Source organism: Eubalaena glacialis, chromosome 3 (genome assembly GCF_028564815.1).
Source record: "Eubalaena glacialis isolate mEubGla1 chromosome 3, mEubGla1.1.hap2.+ XY, whole genome shotgun sequence".
Lineage (NCBI taxonomy): Eukaryota > Metazoa > Chordata > Mammalia > Artiodactyla > Balaenidae > Eubalaena > Eubalaena glacialis.
The window spans coordinates 163,673,044-163,694,042 of NC_083718.1; the positions used below are offsets into that span (position 1 = coordinate 163,673,044).

The 20,999-nt window shown below is 41.8% G+C and overlaps 1 protein-coding gene and 1 pseudogene across 1 annotated transcript in view; one reads left to right on the plus strand and one right to left on the minus strand.

Moving 5' to 3' along the window:
- The window catches only part of RHBDL2 (rhomboid like 2), a 56,077-nt gene that overhangs the window by 13,863 nt on the left and 21,215 nt on the right, over positions 1 to 20,999 (plus strand). The window contains exons 2-3 of the mRNA XM_061186756.1: positions 13,928 to 14,194; positions 18,730 to 18,878. Of these exons, the coding sequence (XP_061042739.1) occupies positions 13,949 to 14,194; positions 18,730 to 18,878 (395 nt within the window). The 5' untranslated portion in view covers positions 13,928 to 13,948. The remainder of the gene's footprint in view (positions 1 to 13,927; positions 14,195 to 18,729; positions 18,879 to 20,999) is intronic.
- Positions 16,614 to 18,327, minus strand: LOC133089060 (protein LTO1 homolog; annotated as a pseudogene).

Sequence of the window (20,999 nt, forward strand, 5' to 3'; positions counted from 1 at the left end):
AGACATGAAAGAAACTATAAATAATCATCAATATGCAAGGAAAATTAATAAAACAGTTATCTCTACAGACTTAATGTCTGACCCTGGGAGGCTGGGTAAGTGGGAGGTAAGAAGCCTTTATTTTCAGCAAAGTTACTGGGGAAAAATAAATAAAAGGGGAATTCTCTTCTTCCCTAAATTTATTGGATATAACCTATTGTAATGTGGGACCTTGCCTAATGGAATACATTTGAAAATGAATTGTGACCTGATTCCTAGTAACTTGCACCGTGAAAACAGACCCCAGACTCAGCCCGATCCCTTCCATCTGTCCATCCATCCATCCACATACCCACTCATCCATCCATCCATAGCCAGTAATAACTAATAATTGTGGAGCGTTCACTATGTGCCAGAAACTGTTCTAAGTGCTTTACATGCATTGTCTCAAATAATTTTCCCCATAATGCTATGAGGTAAGTGCTATCATGATCCCGACTTTGAAATGGGATCTGAAGATTTTCCAATAAATTAAACATAGAATTACCATATGACCCAGCGATTCCACTCTTAGGTATATACTCAAAAGAATTGAAAACAGGTATTCAAATAAAAACTTGTATGGGAATGTTCATAGCAGCTCTATTCACAGTAGCCAAAAGGTGGAAACAATCCAAATGCCCTTCAACAGATGAATGGATAAACAATATGGTTTTGTTTGTATATCTATCTATACAATGCAATATTATTCAGCCATAAAAAGGAATGATGTACTGATACATGCTACAACACAGATGAACCTTGAAGACTTTTCTAAGTAAAAGAAGCCAGACTCAAAAGGCCACATATTTTATGATTCCATTTACATGAAATATCTAAAATAGGTAAATCCATAGAGACAGAAAGCAAATTAGTGGGTGCCAGGGGCTGGAGGGAGGGGGCAATGGGGAGTGACTGCTTAATAGGTATGGGGGTTTTGTCTGGGGTGATGAAAAAGTTCTGGAACTACATAGTCGTGATGGTTGCACAATACTGCAAATGTATTTAATGCTACCGGATTGTACACTTTTAAATGGTTAATTTTATGTTTATTTTACCACAATTCTTAAAAAATGTAATTTGAGGCTCAGAGAATTTAAGTGACTTACTTAAGGTTACTTTACAGCTGATAGGTTGTAGAGCTGTGTTTTAATCCCAGTCATCTGGCTCTATGGCTCATGACTTTAAAAAAAATTCCAGTGAAAAACTTCATTTTGGGCCATTTAGGAAGTTTAGATACACTGGACTAAGCTGAAAATATCAGTAGCATTGGATACCGTTGATTAAGCCCATGCTGGTGACAAACAGTATAGTCTATCTAGTCTTCACAGTGACCTTGAAAATTTAATATTATTGTTTAGTTTGTGTGTGTTTGTGTGTGTGGTAAAATATACATGACATAAAATTTACCATTTTTACCGTCTTTAAGTGTACAGTTCATGGCATTCACTGCATTTACACTGTTGTACAACCATCACCATCATCCATCTCCAGAACTTTTTCATCTTCCCAAACTGAAACTCTGTATAGTACCAATTAAACATATAGCTCCCCATTCCCCCCATCCCCCAGCCCCTGGCAACCCCCATTCTATGGCTCATGGTCCCAGGTCCAGGGCTGTTGTCTGGGGTTGCCCATAAAAATAAGACATGACCACTTTCCAGGTCTGTCTAGCCTGTGTACCTGACCTCTAGTGACCCTGACACTGTGTCTTTCTCCACCACGTTAGAGAAGTCCAGTTGCAGGATGACAGAGTCGTTGAAGTGTGCAGAGGATCCTCTGTGGCCTGTGGCTGGGGAGTGGGAGAAGGAAGCCAGGCGATGGAATATGGTTGGGATGAAAGGCAGGGATGAAGGGATTGCAACAGGAAGCTCTGTTAGGAAGGGTGAAGATGAGAATTGGGAAGATACTGCTTGTCTTCTTTCTTCCCGAATTGTTCAGAGGAGTACGTGAGAATTTGCATGAGGATGTGCTTTGAAGAGACTGGGGTGCTCTGCACACTTCCTTAGGACTCACATCACGACTGAAGCGGACTTGTTTTAAGGGCATAACTCAGCAGAGCAGTTTCAATGGGGGATGCAGATGATAAGATGTTTAGTGGATACAAACTCCTCCTTCAAGACACTAGGCCACGAGGGGAGGGAAGAAATAGTACAGTGCTTGAGACTTTAGGGTCCAGCAAAGGTCTCATAGATATGACTTTGTTTTTATTCTATCTTATTTTTTTTAAGTTTAAGGTGTACAGCATAATGATTTGACTTACATACATCACGAAATGATTACTGCAGTAGGTTTAGTGAACATCTGTCATCTCATATAGACACAACATTAAAGAAATAGAAAAAAAGTTTTTTCCTTGTGATGATAACTCTTGGGATTTACTGTCTTAACAACTTTCATTTATAACGTACAGCAGTGTTCATTATCTTTATCATGTTGTACATTACATTCCTCATACTTAGTTATCTTATAACTAGGAGTTTGTACCCTTTGACTACCTTCATCTAATTCCCCCTCCCACCCACCCCTTTGGTAGCCACAAATCTGATCTCTTTTTGTATGACTTTGTTTTCGAAGCATAATTGACCTACAACACTGTTAGTTCCTGGTATACAACACAGTGATTCGTTATTTCTGTACATTTAAAAATGATCACCATAAAAAGTCTAGTTGTCATCTGTCACCATACAAAGCTATCACATAATTATTGACTGTATTCCCCACACTGTACATTTCATATCTGTGACATTTATTTTGTAACTGAAAGTTTGTACCTCTTAATCTCCCACATTTTTCTCACCTCCTCCCACCACCACCCCTCTGGCAACCACCTGTTTGTTCTCTGTATCTATGACTCTGTTTCTGTTTGGTTGTGTTTGTTCATTTGTTTTGTTTTTTATTTTACTTTTTACTTTTTATTTATTATTTATTTATTTTGCTTGCGCCGGGTCTTAGTTGCGGCATGAGGGATCTTTAGTTGTGGCATGTGGACTCTTAGCTGTGGCATGCATGTGGGATCTAGTTCCCCAACCAGGGATTGAACCCGGGTCCGCTGCATTGGGAGCTTGGAGTCTTACCCACTGGACCACCAGGGAAGTCCCTGTTTTGACTTTTAGATTACACATATAAGTGAAATCATACAGTATTTGTCTTTCTCTGTCTGATTCATTTCTTTTAGCATAATACCCTCTAGGTCCATCCATGTTGCTGCAAATGGCAAGACTTCATTCTTTTTCATGGCTGACAAATATTCCTGTGTGTGTGTGTATGCACACACACACCCCACATCTTCTTTATCCATTCATCTACTGCTGGGCACTGAGGTTGCTTCCATATCTTGGCTGTTGTATATGATGCTGCAATGAACATAGGGGGGCATATATCTTTTCTAGTGTTTTCGTTCTCTTTGGATAAATGCCCAGAAGTGGAATTGCTGGGTCATATGGTAGTTCTATTTTTAATTTTTTGAGGAACCTCCATACTGTTTTCCATAGTGGCTGCACCAATTTACATTTCTACCAACAGTGCATGAGGGTTCTCTTTTCTCCACATTCTGGCCAACACTTGTTATGTTGACTTTTTGATAACAGCCATTCTGAAAGGTGTGAAGTGATTCGCAATTGTGTTTTTTTTTGGTGGGGGGGGCCTGCGCCTCACAGCTTGTGGGATCTTAGTTCCCAGACCAGGGATTGAACCCTCGGCCATGTCAGTGAAAATGTGGAGTCCTAACCACTGGACTGCCAGGAAATTCCCTCATTATGGTTTTGATTGACTTTCCCTGATGATTAGTGATGTTGAGCATCTTTTCATGTGCCTGTTGACCATCTGTATGTCTTCTTTGGAAAAATGTCTATTCAGGCCCTCTGGCCGTTTTTCTTTCTTTCTTTTTTTTTTTTTAATTTTTGAATTTTATTTTATTTATTTTTTTATACAGCAGGTTCTTATTAGTTAACCATTTTATACATATTAGTGTATATATGTCAATCCCAATCTCCCAATTCATCACACCCCCACCTCACCCCCACTGCTTTACCCCCTTGGTGTCCATACGTTTGTTCTCTACATCTGTGTCTCAATTTCTGCACTGCAAACTGGTTCATCTGTACCATTTTTCTAGGTTCCACATATATGCATTAATATACGATATTTGTTTGTCTCTTTCTGACTTACTTCACTCTGTATGACAGTCTCTAGATTCATCCACGTCTCTACACATGACCCAGTTTCGTTCCTTTTTATGGCTGAGTAATACTGTATATATGTACCACATCTTCTTTATCCATTCATCTGTTGATGGGCATTTAAGTTGCTTCCATGACCTGGCTATTGTAAATAGTGCTGCAATGAACATTGGGGTGCATGTGTCTTTTTGAATTATGGTTTTCTCTGGGTATATGCCCAGTAGTGGGATTGCTGGGTCATATGGTAATTCTATTTTTAGTTTTTTAAGGAACCTCCATACTGTTCTCCATAGTGGCTGTATCAATTTACATTCCCATCAATAGTGCAAGAGGGTTCCCTTTTCTCCACACCCTCTCCAGCATTTGTTGTTTGTAGATTTTCTTATGATGCCCATTCTAACTGGTGTGAGGTGATACCTCATTGTAGTTTTGATTTGCATTTCTCTAATGATTAGTGATGTTGAGCATCTTTTCATATGTTTGTTGGCCATCTGTATGTCTTCTTTGGAGAAATGTCCATTTAGGTCTTCTGCCCATTTTTGGATTGGGTTTTTGTTTTTTTAATATTGAGCTGCATGAGATGTTTATATATTTTGGAGATTAATCCTTTGTCCGTTGATTTGTTTGCAAATATTTTCTCCCATTCTGAGGGTTGTCTTTTCATCTTGTTTATGGTTTCCTTTGCTGTGCAAAAGCTTTTAATTTTCATTAGGTCCCATTTGTTTATATTTCCATTTCTCTAGGAGGTGGATCAAAAAGGATCTTGCTATGATTTATGTCATAGAGTGTTCTTCCTATGTTGTCCTCTAAGAGTTTTATAGTGTCTGGTCTTACATTTAGGTCTCTAATCCATTTTGAGTTTATTTTTGTGTATGGTGTTAGGGAGTGTTCTAATTTCATTCTTTTACATGTAGCTGTCCAGCTTTCCCAGCACCATGTACTGAAGAGATTGTCTTTTCTCAATTGTATATCCTTGCCTCCTTTGTCACAGACTAGTTGATCATAGGTTCGTGGGTTTATCTCTGGGCTTTCTATCCTGTTCCATTGATCTATATTTCTGTTTTTGTGCCAGTACTATATTGTCTTGATTACTGTAGCTTTGTAGTATAGTCTGAAGTCAGGGAGTCTGATTCCTCCAGCTCCATTTTTTTCCCTCAAGACTGCTTTGGCTATTCGGGGTCTTTTGTGTCTCCATACAAATTTTAAGATTTTTTGTTCTAGTTCTGTAAAAAATGCCATTGGTAATTTGATAGGGATTGCATTGAATCTGTAGATTGCTTTGGGTAGTATAGTCATTTTCACAATATTGATTCTTCTAACCCAAGAACATGGTATATCTCTCCATCTGTTGGTATCATCTTTAATTTCTTTCATCAGTGTCTTATAGTTTTCTGCATACAGGTCTTTTGTCTCCCTAGGTAGGTTTATTCCTAGGTATTTTATTCTTTTTGTTGCAGTGGTAAATGGGAGTGTTTCCTTAATTTCTCTTTCAGATTTTTCATCATTAGTGTATAGGAATGTGAGAGATTTCTGTGCATTAATTTTGTATCCTGCAACTTTACCAAATTCATTGATTAGCTCTAGTAGTTTTCTGGTGGCATCTTTAGGATTCTCTATGTATAGTATCATGTCATCTGCAAACAGTGACAGTTTTACTTCTTCTTTTCCAATTTGGATTCCTTTTATTTCTTTTTCTTCTCTGATTGCCGTGGCTAGGACTTCCAAAACTATGTTGAATAATAGTGGTGAGAGTGGACATCCTTGTCTTGTTCCTGATCTTAGAGGAAATGCTTTCCGTTTTTCACCATTGAGAATGATGTTTGCTGTGGGTTTGTCGTATATGGCCTTTATTATGTTGAAGTAGGTTCCCTCTATGCCCACTTTCTGGAGAGTTTTTATCATAAATGGGTGTTGAATTTTGTCAAAAGCTTTTTCTGCATCTATTGAGATGATCATATGGTTTTTCTTCTTCAATTTGTTAATATGGTGTATCACACTGTTTGATTTGTGTATATTGAAGAATCCTTGCATCCCTGGGATAAATCCCACTTGATCATGGTGTATGATCCTTTTAATGTGTTGTTGGATTCTGTTTGCTAGTATTTTGTTGAGGATTTTTGCATCTATATTCAGGAGTGATATTGGTCTGTAATTTTCTTTTTTTGTAGTATCTTTGTCTGGTTTTGGTATCAGGGTGATGGTGGCCTCGTAGAATGAGTTTGGGAGTGTTCCTTCCTCTGCAATTCTTTGGAAGAGTTTGAGAAGGATGGTGTTAGGTCTTCTCTAAATGTTTGATAGAATTCGCCTGTGAAGCCATATGTTCTTGGACTTTTGTTTGTTGGAAGATTTTTTTCATCACAGTTTCAATTTTATTACTTGTGATTGGTCTGTTCATATTTTCTATTGCTTCCTGGTTCAGTCTTGGAAGATTATACCTTTCTAAGAATTTGTCCATTTCTTCCAGGTTGTCCATTTTAGTGGCATAGAGTTGCTTGTAGTAGTCTCTTAGGATGCTTTGTATTTCTGCGGTGTCTGTTGTAACTTCTCCTTTTTCATTTCTAATTTTATTGATTTGAGTCCGCTCCCTCCTTTTCTTGATGAGTTTGGCTAATGGTTTATCAATTTTGTTTATCTTCTCAAAGAACCAGCTTTTAGTTTTATTGATCTTTGTTATTGTTTTCTTTGTTTCTATTTCATTTCTTTCTACTCTGATCTTTATGATTTCTTTCCTTCTGCTAACTTTGGGTTTTGTTTGTTCTTCTTTCTCTAGTTCCTTTAGGTGTAAGGTTAGATTGTTTATTTGAGATTTTTCTTATTTCTTGAGGTAGGCTTGTATTGCTGTAAACTTCCCTCTTAGAACTGCTTTTGCTGCATCCCATAGGTTTTGGTTTGTTGTGTTTTCATTGTCATTTGTCTCTAGGTACTTTTTGATTTCCTCTTTGATTTCTTCAGTGATCTCTTGGTTATTTAGTAACGTATTGTTTAGCCTCCACGTGTTTGTGTTTTTTACGTTTTTTGTCCCTGTAATTGATTTCTAATCTCATACTGTTGTGGTCAGAAAAGATGCTTGATATGATTTCAATTTTCTTAAATTTACTGAGGCTTGATTTTTGACCCAAGACGTGATCTATCCTGGAGAATGTTCCATGCGCACTTGAGAAGAAAGTGTAATCTGCTGTTTTTTGATGGAATGTCCTATAAATATCAATTAAATCTATCTGGTCTATTGTGTCATTTAAAGCTTGTGTTTCCTTATTAATTTTCTGTTTGGATGATCTGTCCACTGGTGTAAGTGAGGTGTTAAAGTCCCCCACTATTACTGTGTTACTGTCAATTTCCTCTTTTATAGCTGTTAGCAGTTTCCTTATGTATTGAGGTGCTCCTATGTTGGGTGCATATATATTTATAATTGTTATATCTTCTTCTTGGATTGATCCCTTGATCATTACGTAGTGTCCTTCCTTGTCTCTTGTAACATTCTTTATTTTAAAGTCCATTTTATCTGACATGAGTATAGCTACTCCAGCTTTCTTTTGATTTCCATTTGCATGGAATATCTTTTTCCATCCCCTCATTTTCAGTCTGTATGTGTCCCTAGGTGTGAAGTGGGTCTCTTGTAGGCAGCATATATATGGGTCTTGTTTTTGTATCCATTCAGTGAGCCTGTGTCTTTTGGTTGGAGCATTTAATCCATTCACGTTTAAGGTAATTATCGATATGTATGCTATGTTTCTATTACCATTTTCTTAATTGTTTTGGGTTTGTTTTTGTAGGTCCTTTTCTTCTCTTGTGTCTCCTACTTAGAGAAGTTCCTTTAGCATTTGTTGTAGAGCTGGTTTGGTGGTGCTGAATTCTCTTAGCTTTAGCTTGTCTGTAAAGCTTTTGATTTCTCCATCGAATCTGAATGAGATCCTTGCCAGGTAGAGTAATCTTGGTTGTAGGTTCTTCCCTTTCATCACTTTAAATATGTCATGCCACTCCATTCTGGCTTGTAGCGTTTCTGCTGAGAAATCAGCTGTTAACCTTATGGGAGTTCCCTTGTATATTATTTGTCGTTTTTCCCTTGGTGCTTTCAATAAGTTTTCTTTGTCTTTAGTTTTTGCCAGTTTGATTACTATGTGTCTCGGCGTGTTTCTCCTTGGGTTTATCCTGTATAGGACTCTCTGCACTTCCTGGACTTGGGTGGCTATTTCCTTTCCCATGTTAGGGAAGTTTTCAACTATAATCTCTTCAAATATTTTCTTGGTCCTTTCTCTCTCTCTTCTCCTTCTGGGACCCCTATAATGCAAATGTTGTTTAGTTTAATGTTGTCCCAGAGGTCTCTTAGGCTGTCTTCATTTCTTTTCATTCTTTTTTCTTTATTCTGTTTCACAGCAGTGAATTCCACCATTCTGTCTTCCAGGTCACTTATCCGTTCTTCTGCCTCAGTTATTCTGCTATTGATTCCCTCTAGTGTATTTTTTTTTTTAAATTTATTTATGTATTTATTTAATCTCTTGGTTCTGTTTCTCTGGAGAACCCCAATACACAAGGTATGCTGCTAAATGCAATAATACTTGGGTAACACATATACTATGAACAGAGAGTGGGAATGTGTCCCTTCACACTTTGCAAGATGGTTAATTGGGTAATGAGAGGTAAAGAGGCCAACGCCAGACAATCTGCTTGGATGGGAACCCCTGCAGACCCTCTGATTCTATCAACAACAGAGTGGGCTCTCCAGGGCAGGAGAAAGCAGAGACGCTGCATCAAGGATCTGAGAAGTGAAGTTGATGCTGAGCCTTAGAGTCTGGCAGAGAGTGGTAGCCCACAACTCACATTCTGGTGCTGGAACTATCCACACCTGGTTGGAAGAAAAGTGCCACCTTTGTACCACTGTGAAAAACAAATTATTTAGCTAACGATAATAGAAAGTATGATTTTTTTTGAGCAAGTGCCATGTGGCAAATATCATGTCAGACACTCTGTATAAAGCATTTCTAACTCTCAGAACTAACAACTCAGGTATTGCCAACCCGTTTTAAAAGTGAAGAAACCAAAACATAAGGAAAACTCTCTGTCCATCAAACAGATAAGATTCTAATACAGATCCACCCACATCCCAAGTTCTCATCCTTTCTGCTATAATATGGCAGCTGGCAGAAGATGATAATGGGCTGCTTGGGAAAACACCCAGGCATCACAGACATCTCCTGGCTGCCATAGTTACCCCATGATCCAATTCCATGGTCCTGAGGTGTTACTGCTATATGTCTCCAAGGGAGGAAAACCATTTGAGTTCATGAGACTATTTGATGTTGGAGAGTCTGCTTGCTTTGGCCTATAATACTGGAAATGAAACAGTGGTTTGGATAAACAAATGACCATGATTTCTTGTTTGAATAGGAGGGAGGATGTGACTTATAGGCAAGATTCCCAACTAAATCGACCAACCGGACAGCAAGCTCCTCGTGTTAATCATGACTAAAAGGGAGTCCTATTCATCTGATACAGATTTAGAGATATATGAATTAGAGGCTGGCTGGTTGCATTCAAAAGTAATTAATGAATGAGAAAAAAATGGGCTATTTGTCTCAGTCTAGTATAGCATCCCTGCCGTTGCAAGATGATATTGTGATTAGACTTAGCCCAGAAATATATATCCTCTGACTCCTAGTTCAGCAAAATCAAGAAGGCTAAGAAGTGGTAGAGCTGGAACTAGAATTTCAAACCCTGTACCTATTCAACAAGGCTGCTATATGGCATTAACAGTAGTAATATAATGACAAAAACAACAGTAACAATAGTGAGAAGGAAGAGAAGAGGGAAGGAGAACAAGAAAGAAGAGCAGGAGGGACGTGAGGAAAAGAAACCAATTATGATAACTGTTTAATGAGCACCTCCTACACACGCTGGACTAAGCTCTTTATGTATATGATCCCATTTAATCCTCACAAGAGTGCTGCCAGGTAGTGATTTTTTTTTTTTTTTTCTTTTTTGGTGTTTTTTTTTTTTTTTTTTTACAAGAGATAAATAGACTGACACCAAGCATTGTACATGGATGACCACAACAAAAGCAACAATGATTGCAATTACCAAACATGAAACACACTCATACTATGTCATAATATTGACATTCAGTCCAGTAATCCTCCACTGTAACAGCTCCTTTACTTTGCAGTGAAAATTGATTTGTATATTCTTTGCCTCTGAGTTCTTGTGGGATTTTTTCTTTTTTTAAATTCAACCAGAAAGTCACAAAAACTATACTCATCCTCATCAGTTCACTCAGTCCCATGTAATTAATTTTTTTTTTTTCATCTTGATCTTTTGTTAGCACTTTTATGAGCTCATCAGTTTTTCATTAGAGTTCTGAAAATGCTTATTCATTCAGTTCAGCAGTACAGTCAGGTACCAGAAACCTGTACTTTTCATTTCAGTTATTGTATTGTTCATCTCTGTTTGTTCTTTAATTCTTCTAGGTGTTTGTTCTTTAATTCTTCTAGGTCTTTGTTAAACATTTCTTGCATCTTCTCGATCTTTGCCTTCATTCTTTTTCTGAGGTCCTGGATCATCTTCACTGTCATTATTCTGAATTCTTTTTCTGGAAGGTTGCCTATCTCCACTTCATTTAGTTGTTTTTCTGGGGTTTTATCTTGTTCCTTCATCTGGTACATAGCCATTTGCCTTTTCATCTTGTCTATCTTTCTGTGAATGTGGTTTTTGTTCCACAGGCTTCAGGATTGTAGTTCTTCTCACTTCTGCTGTCTGCCCTCTGGTGGATGAGGCTATCTAAGAGGCTTGTGTAAGTTTCCTGATGGGAGGGACTGGTGGTGGGTATAGCTGGGTGTTGCTCTGGTTGGCAGAACTCAGTAAAACTTTAATCTGCTTGTTTTCTGATGGGTGGGGCTGGGTTCCCTCCCTGTTGGTTGTTTGGCCTGAGGCAACCCAGCACTGGATCGTACCAGGCTCTTTGGTTGGGCTAATGGCAGACTCTGGGAGGGTTCACGCCAAGGAGTACTTCCCAGAACTTCTGCTGCCAGTGTCCTTGTCCTCACAGTGTGACACGGCCACCCCCTGCCTCTGCAGGAGACCCTCCAACACTAGCAGGTAGGTCTGGTTCAGTCTCCTATGGGGTCACTGCTCCTTCCCCTGGGTCCCGATATGCAGACTACTTTGTGTGTGCCCTCCAAGAGTGGAGTCTCTGTTTCCCCCAGTCCTGTCAAAGTCCTGTAATCAAATCCCGCTAGCCTTCAAAGTCTGATTCTCTAGGAGTTTCTCCTCCCGTTGCCGGACCCCCAGGTTGGGAAGCCTGATGTGGGGCTCAGAACCTTCACTCCAGTGGGTGGACTTCTGTGGTATAAGTGTTCTCCAGTTTGTGAGTCACCCACCCAGCAGTTATGGGATTTGATTTTATTGTGATTGTGCCCCTTCTACTGTCTCACTGTGGCTTCTCCTTTGTCTTTGGATGTGGGGTATCTTTTTTGTGAGTTCCAGTGTCTTCCCGTTGATGATTGTTCAGCAGTCGGTTTTGATTCCGGTGCTCTCACCAGAGGGAGTGAGAGCATGTCCTTCTACTCCACCATCTTGAACCAATCTCTCCCTATGGCCGTGTTTCAATCGGGTTGTTTGTTTTTTTGATGTTGAATTGTATGAGTTCTTCGTATATTTTGGATATCAACCCCTTGTTGGATATATCATTTGAAAACATCTTTTTCCATTCAGTAGGTGGCCTTTTCCTTTGTTGATAGTTTTCTTTGCTGTGCAAAAGCTTTTTAGTTTGATGTAGTCTCGTTTGTTTATTCTTGCTTTTGTTTACCTTGCCTGAGGAGACATATCCAAAAAAATATTGCTAAGACTGATGTTAAATAGCAAACTGCCTGTGTTTTCTTCTAGAAGTTTTATGGTTTCAGGTCTTACATTTTAGTCTTTAATCCATTTTGAGTTTATTTTTGTATGTGGTGTGAGGCCATCTTTTCCCCATTGTATATTCTTGCCTCCTTTGTTGTAGATTAATTGCCTGTATAAGTATGAGTTCATTTCTGGGCTCTCTATTCAGTTCCATTGATCTATGTGTCTATCTGTTTCTGTGCCGGTACCATATTGTTTTGATTACTGTGGCTTTTTATATAGTTTGAAATCAGAGAGTGTGATACCTCCTGCTTTGTTTTTCTTTTTTAGGATTGTTTTGGCTGGATTACTTGTGAAACTAATAAAGCTTAAGCTTCAGATTCTACTTGCATGGGCTCCTTCTAAAGCAGTGTACATTTATAATTTTTTTATTTTGTAATTTTAATTTTATATTATTTTTTCCAAAGAAACCCCCCTCCCAAATTGTTTAAGCTTCAGAGTACACAAAATCTGTACCTACTCCTGCATAGAGGGCAAAAATCTAGTGAAATCCTATCATGCAGATATAATCATGGTTAATTCTCCAGATGTTTTCCTGTGTAACAATATATTACTTTTTACAAAAATTGGATTGTACTCTATGTAGTATCTGGCAACATTATTTTTTTTCCTTAATATATTTGAGCCTCCCCCACCCCTTTTTTTGACCTGAAAACATTTGATTGAAAGATTTAAATAGTTCAACCGGAAGTAAAATATAACAGAACTAAACCAAAAGGAGAAGGACAGTACAGCTAGCACCATGACACAGGGAGAGGAAAGAGTATGTAGAGCAGGCCTCACTGTTACAGACATGCTGCCTCAGTAACCTATGTATCTGCTTGGTATCACCTAGCACAGCTGTAACTGTACAATTATTTGTGTAATTTTTATTGACCTCAGCCTCCTGCATGACATTTTAAACACTTTGGGATAGAGATGGTGGCCTGATACAGAGTAGGTGTTCAACAGATATCTGTTGAATAAGTCCTTGAGTGTTTGGATGTTGAAGATTGAGTTCAAGGGAATACTGGATGTGGAAATTAGTAGGAACTCAGCCAAGAGTGTCAGATGTCAGAGAATTGTTGGGAAGATGTGTTTTAGCGAGGGTGCTAATGTTGTATCTGGAGAACCAGTAAGGAAGGGTCTACTTAACTCCCAAGTGCTACAGAATGGGCAGGGTGGCATTTTAGAAAGGACACTGATAATTTAGAAGGAGAAGATGTGGGTTTAGATCATTTTTGAGGGGGGAATGGGAAGTGAATTTTTTAACCTATAATGGGGCCCCTAGCATAGTACCTGATATATAGTCAATGCTCAGTAAATCATTTTTGATTCTGAATCAGAAACTAGAGATCTGTGTTTGGCCTGGGAGCAGAAGCAAGATGAAACTAAGAAGGGAAAGGAGATTATTTACTTAAGCTGCACAAAACTGAGTTCAGTTATGCAGTGAGCGTGGTTTGGGCTCTGAGATACATCACCTCGTGGCAAAGCTACTTCTTACACTAATGGTTGCTTTGAGAGTCAGTGGCAGAGGGGAAGGAATTGGTGTATGAGGTAGAGTTGCCATCCCAAAGTTCCAGTCCATCCTTTGGGTGGTGTCAGTAGGTGAATCCATAAATGACTTCTGGGGAGTCCTCTCCCTCAATTGGGGAGACTCTAGTACTTTTTCACCATTACACACTGGTGACAAGGGTATGGATATTATGTGTATTTGGGCACCAGATCTTCAGCTGCCTTCTATTAACACACAGGAAATGCATTGGAAACCAATGGTTGTGCCAGAGAGCCCAGGAAAGAGCCATGGCCCAAAAACTATAGGGTCATCTGTTTTTCCCTGACATTCATGTCCCTTTCAGGTGGAGGGTGGACCCAGGACAATGGCTGCTGCTCATAATTTGGAGATGGAAGAGGATGTGAATCTGAATAGGGATAGAGAGATGAAAGAAATGCTGGAAGAGGAGAAAATGAGAGAGTACAGGGCAGGTAAAGATCCCTTCAAGCCTAAAAAGGTCCACAGGATTGTCTCAAAATGGATGCTTCCTGAACCGATGCGAAGAACATACCTGGAAAGAGCTAACTGCCTCCCGCCCCCTGTGTTCATCATCTCCATCAGCATTGCTGAGGTAAGCATTCGGGATGGTGGGCACTGGTGCAAGGACCGCTGGGGAGTTGTACACACACACTGGGGCTTTAGATCAGGTCTAGATAAGAGACTGGAAAACGTAAGAGGTGAGCTTGGCGATGGCAAGTACAGCACACACAGAACTCGACCTCACCCTCTCCAGAGTTCCCTTCCCAGGTTTTTCTTATGTTCCCAGTCACTTTTAGCCAAGGGTTGAGTTTTATTTTTCAAACAACTCCCCTGCCCAGCAGTGACCACAGTTTTAGTGGTTTCGTTTCATTTTAGTTTGTGGGGACTTTAGAAATCAAATAATTTTGGGGTTGCAAATTGGTTTGATCTCATGAACCAACTTTGATTGATTGGTAAGGTCTATCAGGAGCCATATGTTTAGAAGAATTATAGGTTGCCTCCAGATTTCAGTAGGAGAAAAATGGGATCCTCTAATGATGTCTACTATGTGCAGCATGTAGTGGGTTTCAGACTCTGGTCTTGTCAGCCCTTTTGTTTTCCAGAAAAGAGTGCAAGGCCCAGAGACGTGGGGCGATTTGCCCAAGGCCACATACTTAGTTATTTGGCCAGGACTGGGCTTCTCCTGAGCCTCATCTCACCCAACTTTTTCTCCCACACCATGATGTCTCATAAAGGAATTGACAGAGGATGGCTGCCTGTGGGGTGTGACTTTAGGGCCATTAGGAAGTCCCTAATGTCATCCTCTTAATTCCCACTGATGCCTCAACTTCCTTATCAGGGACTGTATTAGTCAGGATTCTTTAAAGAAGCAGAACCAATAGGATGTATACAGCCTCATACACACACACATTATCTATCTATCTATCTATCATCTATCTACATACACATGTATATGGAGAGAGAGAGATTGATTTATTTTAAGGAATTGGCTCATGTAATTGTGGAGGCTTGGCAAGTTTAAACTCTACAGGGTAGGCCAGGACTGGAGACCTGGGGGTAAGACTTACAGTTGAAGGCCAAAGGCCATTTTTAAAAAAAATTTATTTTATTTATTTAATTAATTTTTTTGTCTGCGTTGGGTCTTAGTTGTGGCATGCAAGATCTTTTTTTTTGTTGCACCGTGCGGGCTTCTCTCTAGTTGTGGCGCACGGGCTTAGTTGCCCCACGGCATGTGGGATCTTAGTTCCCCAACCAGGGATCAAACCCACATCCCCTGCATTGGAAGGTGGATTCTTTACCACTGGACTGCCAGAGAATTCCCTAATTAAAAATTTTTAAACAAATTTGGGAATTCCCTCGCAGTCCAGTGGTTAGGACTCAACGCTTTCACTGCCAGGGGCCTGGGTTTGATCCCTGGTTGGGGAAGTAAGATCCCACAAGCCACATGGCATGGCCAAAAAAAAAAAAAAATTCTTTTTTAAAACAAATTTTTTATCTTGGAATAATTTTAGCTTTACAGAAAATTTGCAGAGATAGTACAGAGAGTTCCTGTATATCCCTCACACAATTTCTCCCATTGCTAATATCTTATATTTCCATAGTACATTTGTCAAAACTAAGAAACTCATATTAGTATATTAGTATTAACTAAACTCCAGGCTTAATTTGGCTTTTACCAAATTTTCCATTAGTGTCCTCTTTCTGTCCCTCTTGTACCCTCGAACCCAGGGTATCATGCTGCATTTAGTTTTCACATTCCCCCCTGTGGGACTGATCTGTGACAGTTTCTCAGTCTTTTTTTTTTTTTTTGCTTTAAAATATGCTGTTTATTTTTTCTCCAATTATAAAAATAATACATTGTCCAAACAGATAGTTTAGGAAACACAAAAATCCACCCAGGAAAATGACAACAAAAGCCCTTTCATCCCACCAGCCAGAGATGAGCGCTGCTGGTGTCTGTACGAAGGCACATCTGAGGCTGTGCGCCCAGCCCTGGGCTCCGCAGAACTGAGGTTGGGACTGCAGGCCAGGAACCTACAGCAAGACACACATAAGACGGCCGAGCAGGATAAAGGTGGAGTCTTGTCCTCCAACAACTAGAAGCCGTTTCTTCCTCCTTGGCACATGGTGAGGGCCAGCGTCCCAGGCCCTGCAGAGACCCCCCAGCAGCTGCCAGGGGAGCACAGTCTACCCAGATGCTCTGGAATGATTTTGAAATCTGGAGCGGATTCACGGCTACCCGTGTGCTAATTTCACTCACGGCTTTCAGATCTGCTCCCTGGGTCAGTAGCGGGTGGGGAGAGGGCTCTGGCCGGGGTGCCCGAGGGGCCTGGACACGGGCCATCACTTGCAGAGAAACGCCCGGGAGCCATGCATCTCACGGGGGACTGGCCTGCCGGGACCTCACCACGTATAGACGATGCCTTTAAGTCTGGGCAGAAGACAGAGAACTCACACTAAAAGGAAGGCTGCAGTACGGCTCCAAAGTTTCTGCACATAGAGCGGTGGCCTTAAAATCCCCTCCCCTTGACCATTTTTGATGCTGCAGAGCCCCATCCACCCGGGGACACAGGAAGAGCACGTCTGAGCTCCCTGGGGACAGGGCTGGCCTTTCCTCCTCTCAGCCAGACGCCCACGTCCATGGCCACAGGCGACGCCCCAGGGCTCCACGGGGCACAGCGGGGATCTGCGGGCAGGGACCCCGAGCCTGTGGGTGCGACCGTGGGTTCCAGAGCGGGCACCAGGAGATGGGGGTTGGATTCCCAACTCTGCCGCCCGCTGCCCTTGGACCAGGCAGTCTCTTGGGACTCCGTTTCCTCAACTATAAAACAGGAATAATGCCCACCTCATGGGCTCCTGAAGGGACTAAATAAAACATGAGAAGCAGGTCACAGCACTGGCGCATCTCAAGGGTCAATAAATGTCACAGTACCCATCACTCTTTCCCATTAACCTGCTTCGTGTCAACCCTGTGGCTCTCATTTTTAAAAAAACTGTCCCTCTGAGCACTGACCAAAGCCCGGGGGCGGGTGGGTAAATGGGAGGTTTATCCTATCCAGAGCCAACCTGAGTCTATATCCAGCCAGGCCTGCCAGGTGGCGAGAAACCGTGAGCCAACGGCCTGGACCCTGGATCAGAGACAGCAGCCCGGCGAGGGCTCTGCCAGGGCTGCGTTCAGACTGCAGAGCAGACGGGGCCCAACAAAAGACGGGTTTGCGCGGAAGGGCCTTCTGGGGGGCACCGAGGCGATGCAGGCAGACCTCGGGGGAAGGAAGCCCTTTCACCGGCCAAGCTGGAACCCTCCCTGCAAAACACTGAATCCCCCATCATTGTTTTGCCTTTAACCACATTTTTGGACACTTAACATACGAACATCTGTTCCTTGATGTTTTGTCTGTTCGTCTGTCATCAAAATGAAGTCCAGAACCTTCCGTACTAATTTTAAAGTCGGGCTGAACGTTTAGTAATGGACAAAGCTGCTTAAATTTCCCTCTAATTTTGTCTAAGTCTTCGTGAAGTTTATCCTAAGTAGGGTCATCATAAGGGAATTTCTGAATCATTGCAATCAACGATTCTAAGACCTTCATCTATTTGCTGTCTTTCTCAGTGGCCTAGCCGTGCAGGAGACATCTCTGAGCAAAAGCGAAACCTTGGTAGCACCTGATCTCAGATCCGATTTTAGCTCCATGAAACGTGCCATGCTGCCTTCCTTCAATCATACCCAAACTACTTCCTTCTTCATAGCCTTCCTGATACCCTTCCCCGTGAAACCTCTCATCCGCCATCACGATGGCGTCGAATGTGTCCTGACTCCCGGCCGTGGCGGCAGCCGCCCCGCCCCTGCCCCTGCCCCTGCCCCTGCCCCTGCCCCTGCCCCTGCCCCTACCCCTCGGGCTCCGCCGCCCTGTGCTGCTGCCGCCGACCCGCGAGGCTCGGGCACGGACGCACCGCTCCTGGGGAGGCGAAGTCCACTTACCAGTTTCAGTCTTTGCTTTCCATGGCTTTGATAGTCTTGAGGCGTACTGGCCAGGTATCCTGTAGAATGTCCCCCAATCTGGGTTTGTCTGATGTTTTTCTCGTGATTAGACTGAAGTTATGGGTTTGAGGGAGGAAGACCACAGAAGTGAAGTACCCTTCTCATCAGATCACGTCAGGGAGCAGAGGATAGGGGACATCCACATGACATCCCTGTGACATTAACCTTCATCACTTGGTTAAGGTCATATTTGCCAGGTTTCTCCACTGTAAAGTTACTATTTTTCCCTTTCCCTCCTCTATTCTTCAGAAGCCAGCAGTGACTTAATTTCATATTAAGTTGTAAATGAACGACCAAATAGTGAGTTTGGGAAGATGAGGGCAGTGGGTATTTAAGAGGGGAAAGTGGGTTCGAAAGATTCTTCTTTGCAGTTTGGTCTACAGCTGCTCCTAATCGCTGGAGGAAGTGCCCACAGTTGTATGGTCAGATATATGGCAGGGAATTGAATTCCTGTCATCTTCTGAGCACATGCTAGGGAGTGGCCCTCTTGAGAGCTAATTGTTTGAAACAGAGGTAGTGCCCGTGGGCTTTAATGGGGCCTCTCTCTGCAGAAGGTGTGGTTAACGTCTGTGTCTGCCCCTCCCTGTCAGCTGGCAGCGTTTATTTACTATGCTGTGTGGAAGCCGCAGAAACAGTGGATCACCTTGGACACGGGCATCTTGGAGAGTCCCTTTATCTACAGTCCTGAGAAGAGGGAGGAAGCCTGGAGGTTTATCTCATACATGCTGGTGCATGCTGGGTAAGGACTGACAGTTAAGTCACTGATGTCAGAGGTGACTATAAGTCATTGTAACCCCGAGCATTTGTTCGGTGCTTTATTATTGATCAGGCACTTTCACGTCCATAATCTTGTTTGATCCTCATGGCAACCCTAGGAGGCATGTATTACTCCTGCTGTTTCGTGTGTGAGGCTTACGGGATGTAGTCTCTTGCTCCGTGTCACACAGCTAAGTTGTAGAGTGAGGATCTCAACCCATTAGTGCTAACTCTAGGTCCAGTGTACTTTGTATTGCATTGTAACTGCCTAATATTGGTATGTCTGTAGGAATATTAATGAGAGGAGAAATCGTTACCAAACCAAAAGTGTGTTCCTCAAGCTGTGTGATGTTGTTAAATGTTCCTTTGAAAATGTGAATCATCAGTGCCATCCTCCCCACCTCTGCCAAACACTTAAAAAATTATTTCATGAGCATTTCGATGAGTGTATAATAATGTTCATTTAGAATAATACAAGCAATAGGTGATGTAGAGCCTGCCATTTTTGCTTACAGTTTTTTAAAAAAATTTATTTATTTATTTTTGGCTGCGTTGGGTCTTTGTTGCTGCCCGTGGGCTTTCTCTAGTTGTGGCGAGTGGGGGCTACTCTTTGTTGTGGTGCGCGGGCTTCTCATTGCTGTGGCTTCTCTTGTTGAGGAGCATGGGCTGTAGGTGCACAGGCTTCAGTAGTTGTGGCTCACGGGCTCTAGAGCGCAGGCTCAGTATTTGTGGCGCACGGGCTTAGTTGCTCCGCGGCATGTGGGATCTTCCTGGACCAGGGCTCGAACCCGCATCCCCTGCATTGGCAGGCGGATTCTTAACCACTGTGCCACCAGGGAAGTCCCTGCTTACAGTTTCTTAAATGCTAATAGCCTTCAGTGACCTTGCTCAGAATCCGTGATTCACCATGCCCACTGCAGACAGTGAGCAGCTTGCTGCTGGCCCCTCCTCTCTGGTGGACTCCTGGGGTTTCAGATGAGGCCAACTTCATGTATGCAACCTACCCAGCCCTGGACCTTGAAAGATAACTCTGGACAGTGGCTAAATAGGGATCCATGGCAGGACACAGGGCTCAGAGGCTTGACAAGTTAGGGACAAAATCACCAATTACCCCATTTCTGTGGATACTTCCACACTTTAGTTTTCCCTTTAACAAGTATGTTCGAAGCAAATGTGGCTTCTGCACTCAAAGACTTTAAAATTATAAGGGGGAACAGTCAATTAAATAGTAATGCAAGGCAGTACAGTATTACAGTATACTGTAGTTATTTAACCTCTTTGTGCCTCAGTTTCCACATCTCTAAAACGGGGTAATAGTACCTACCTCATAAGGTTGCTGTGATTAAATAAGACAGTGCTTTTAACAATTTTTACAGTGTCTGACACATATAGTAAGGCGCTCAAAAAGAATTCGCAAGGCTGTGTAGGACATGTCACATATGGGGTTGTATAAATTAGGGATGCTTTTGGATGCAAGTGACAAGAAAATGTAACAGGGGCTTAAACAAATGTAGGTAAATCTTTTGCCCATACAAGAAGCCCAGCAGTAGCTGGTTGGTTCATCTGTTTAATGAAGCCAGGACTCTTGATCCTGTGCTGACATCTCTGCTTTTCCCTTCGCCTTTCTGTCATGGTTGCAAGTTGGCTGCTGTAGCTCTGCATTCAAAGCAGGAAGGGGGAAGAGGTAGTACCAGGTACTGGTGACATCTATCCCTTTTGTTTAGATAGAGGCTCTCTTAAAAGTCTCCTAGCAGTGTTCTTACCTGCGTCTCATTGGCCAGGACTACGTGACCTGGCTACCCCTAGCTAAGAGAGATTGGGAAAATCTTCTATCCTCACTGAGAGATTGGGAAAATCAATACCAGCTCTTCTACCCTCACTAGAGGAGGTAGACAAGGGATAAAGAAATGGATGTTGGATTAACTACAGAAATATAAACAGAAAAAGGGGATGATGAGGATGGGGATGGCTTCACAGCTGACATGGATTCAAGTTGGACCTTGAAGGGTGCATAGAATTTGGATGAAAAAAATTAGTATTTCTCTTCTGGGCATATGATAGGATCTCAGCATTATGCCACTTCTACTCTAGCTGTTGAGCAGCA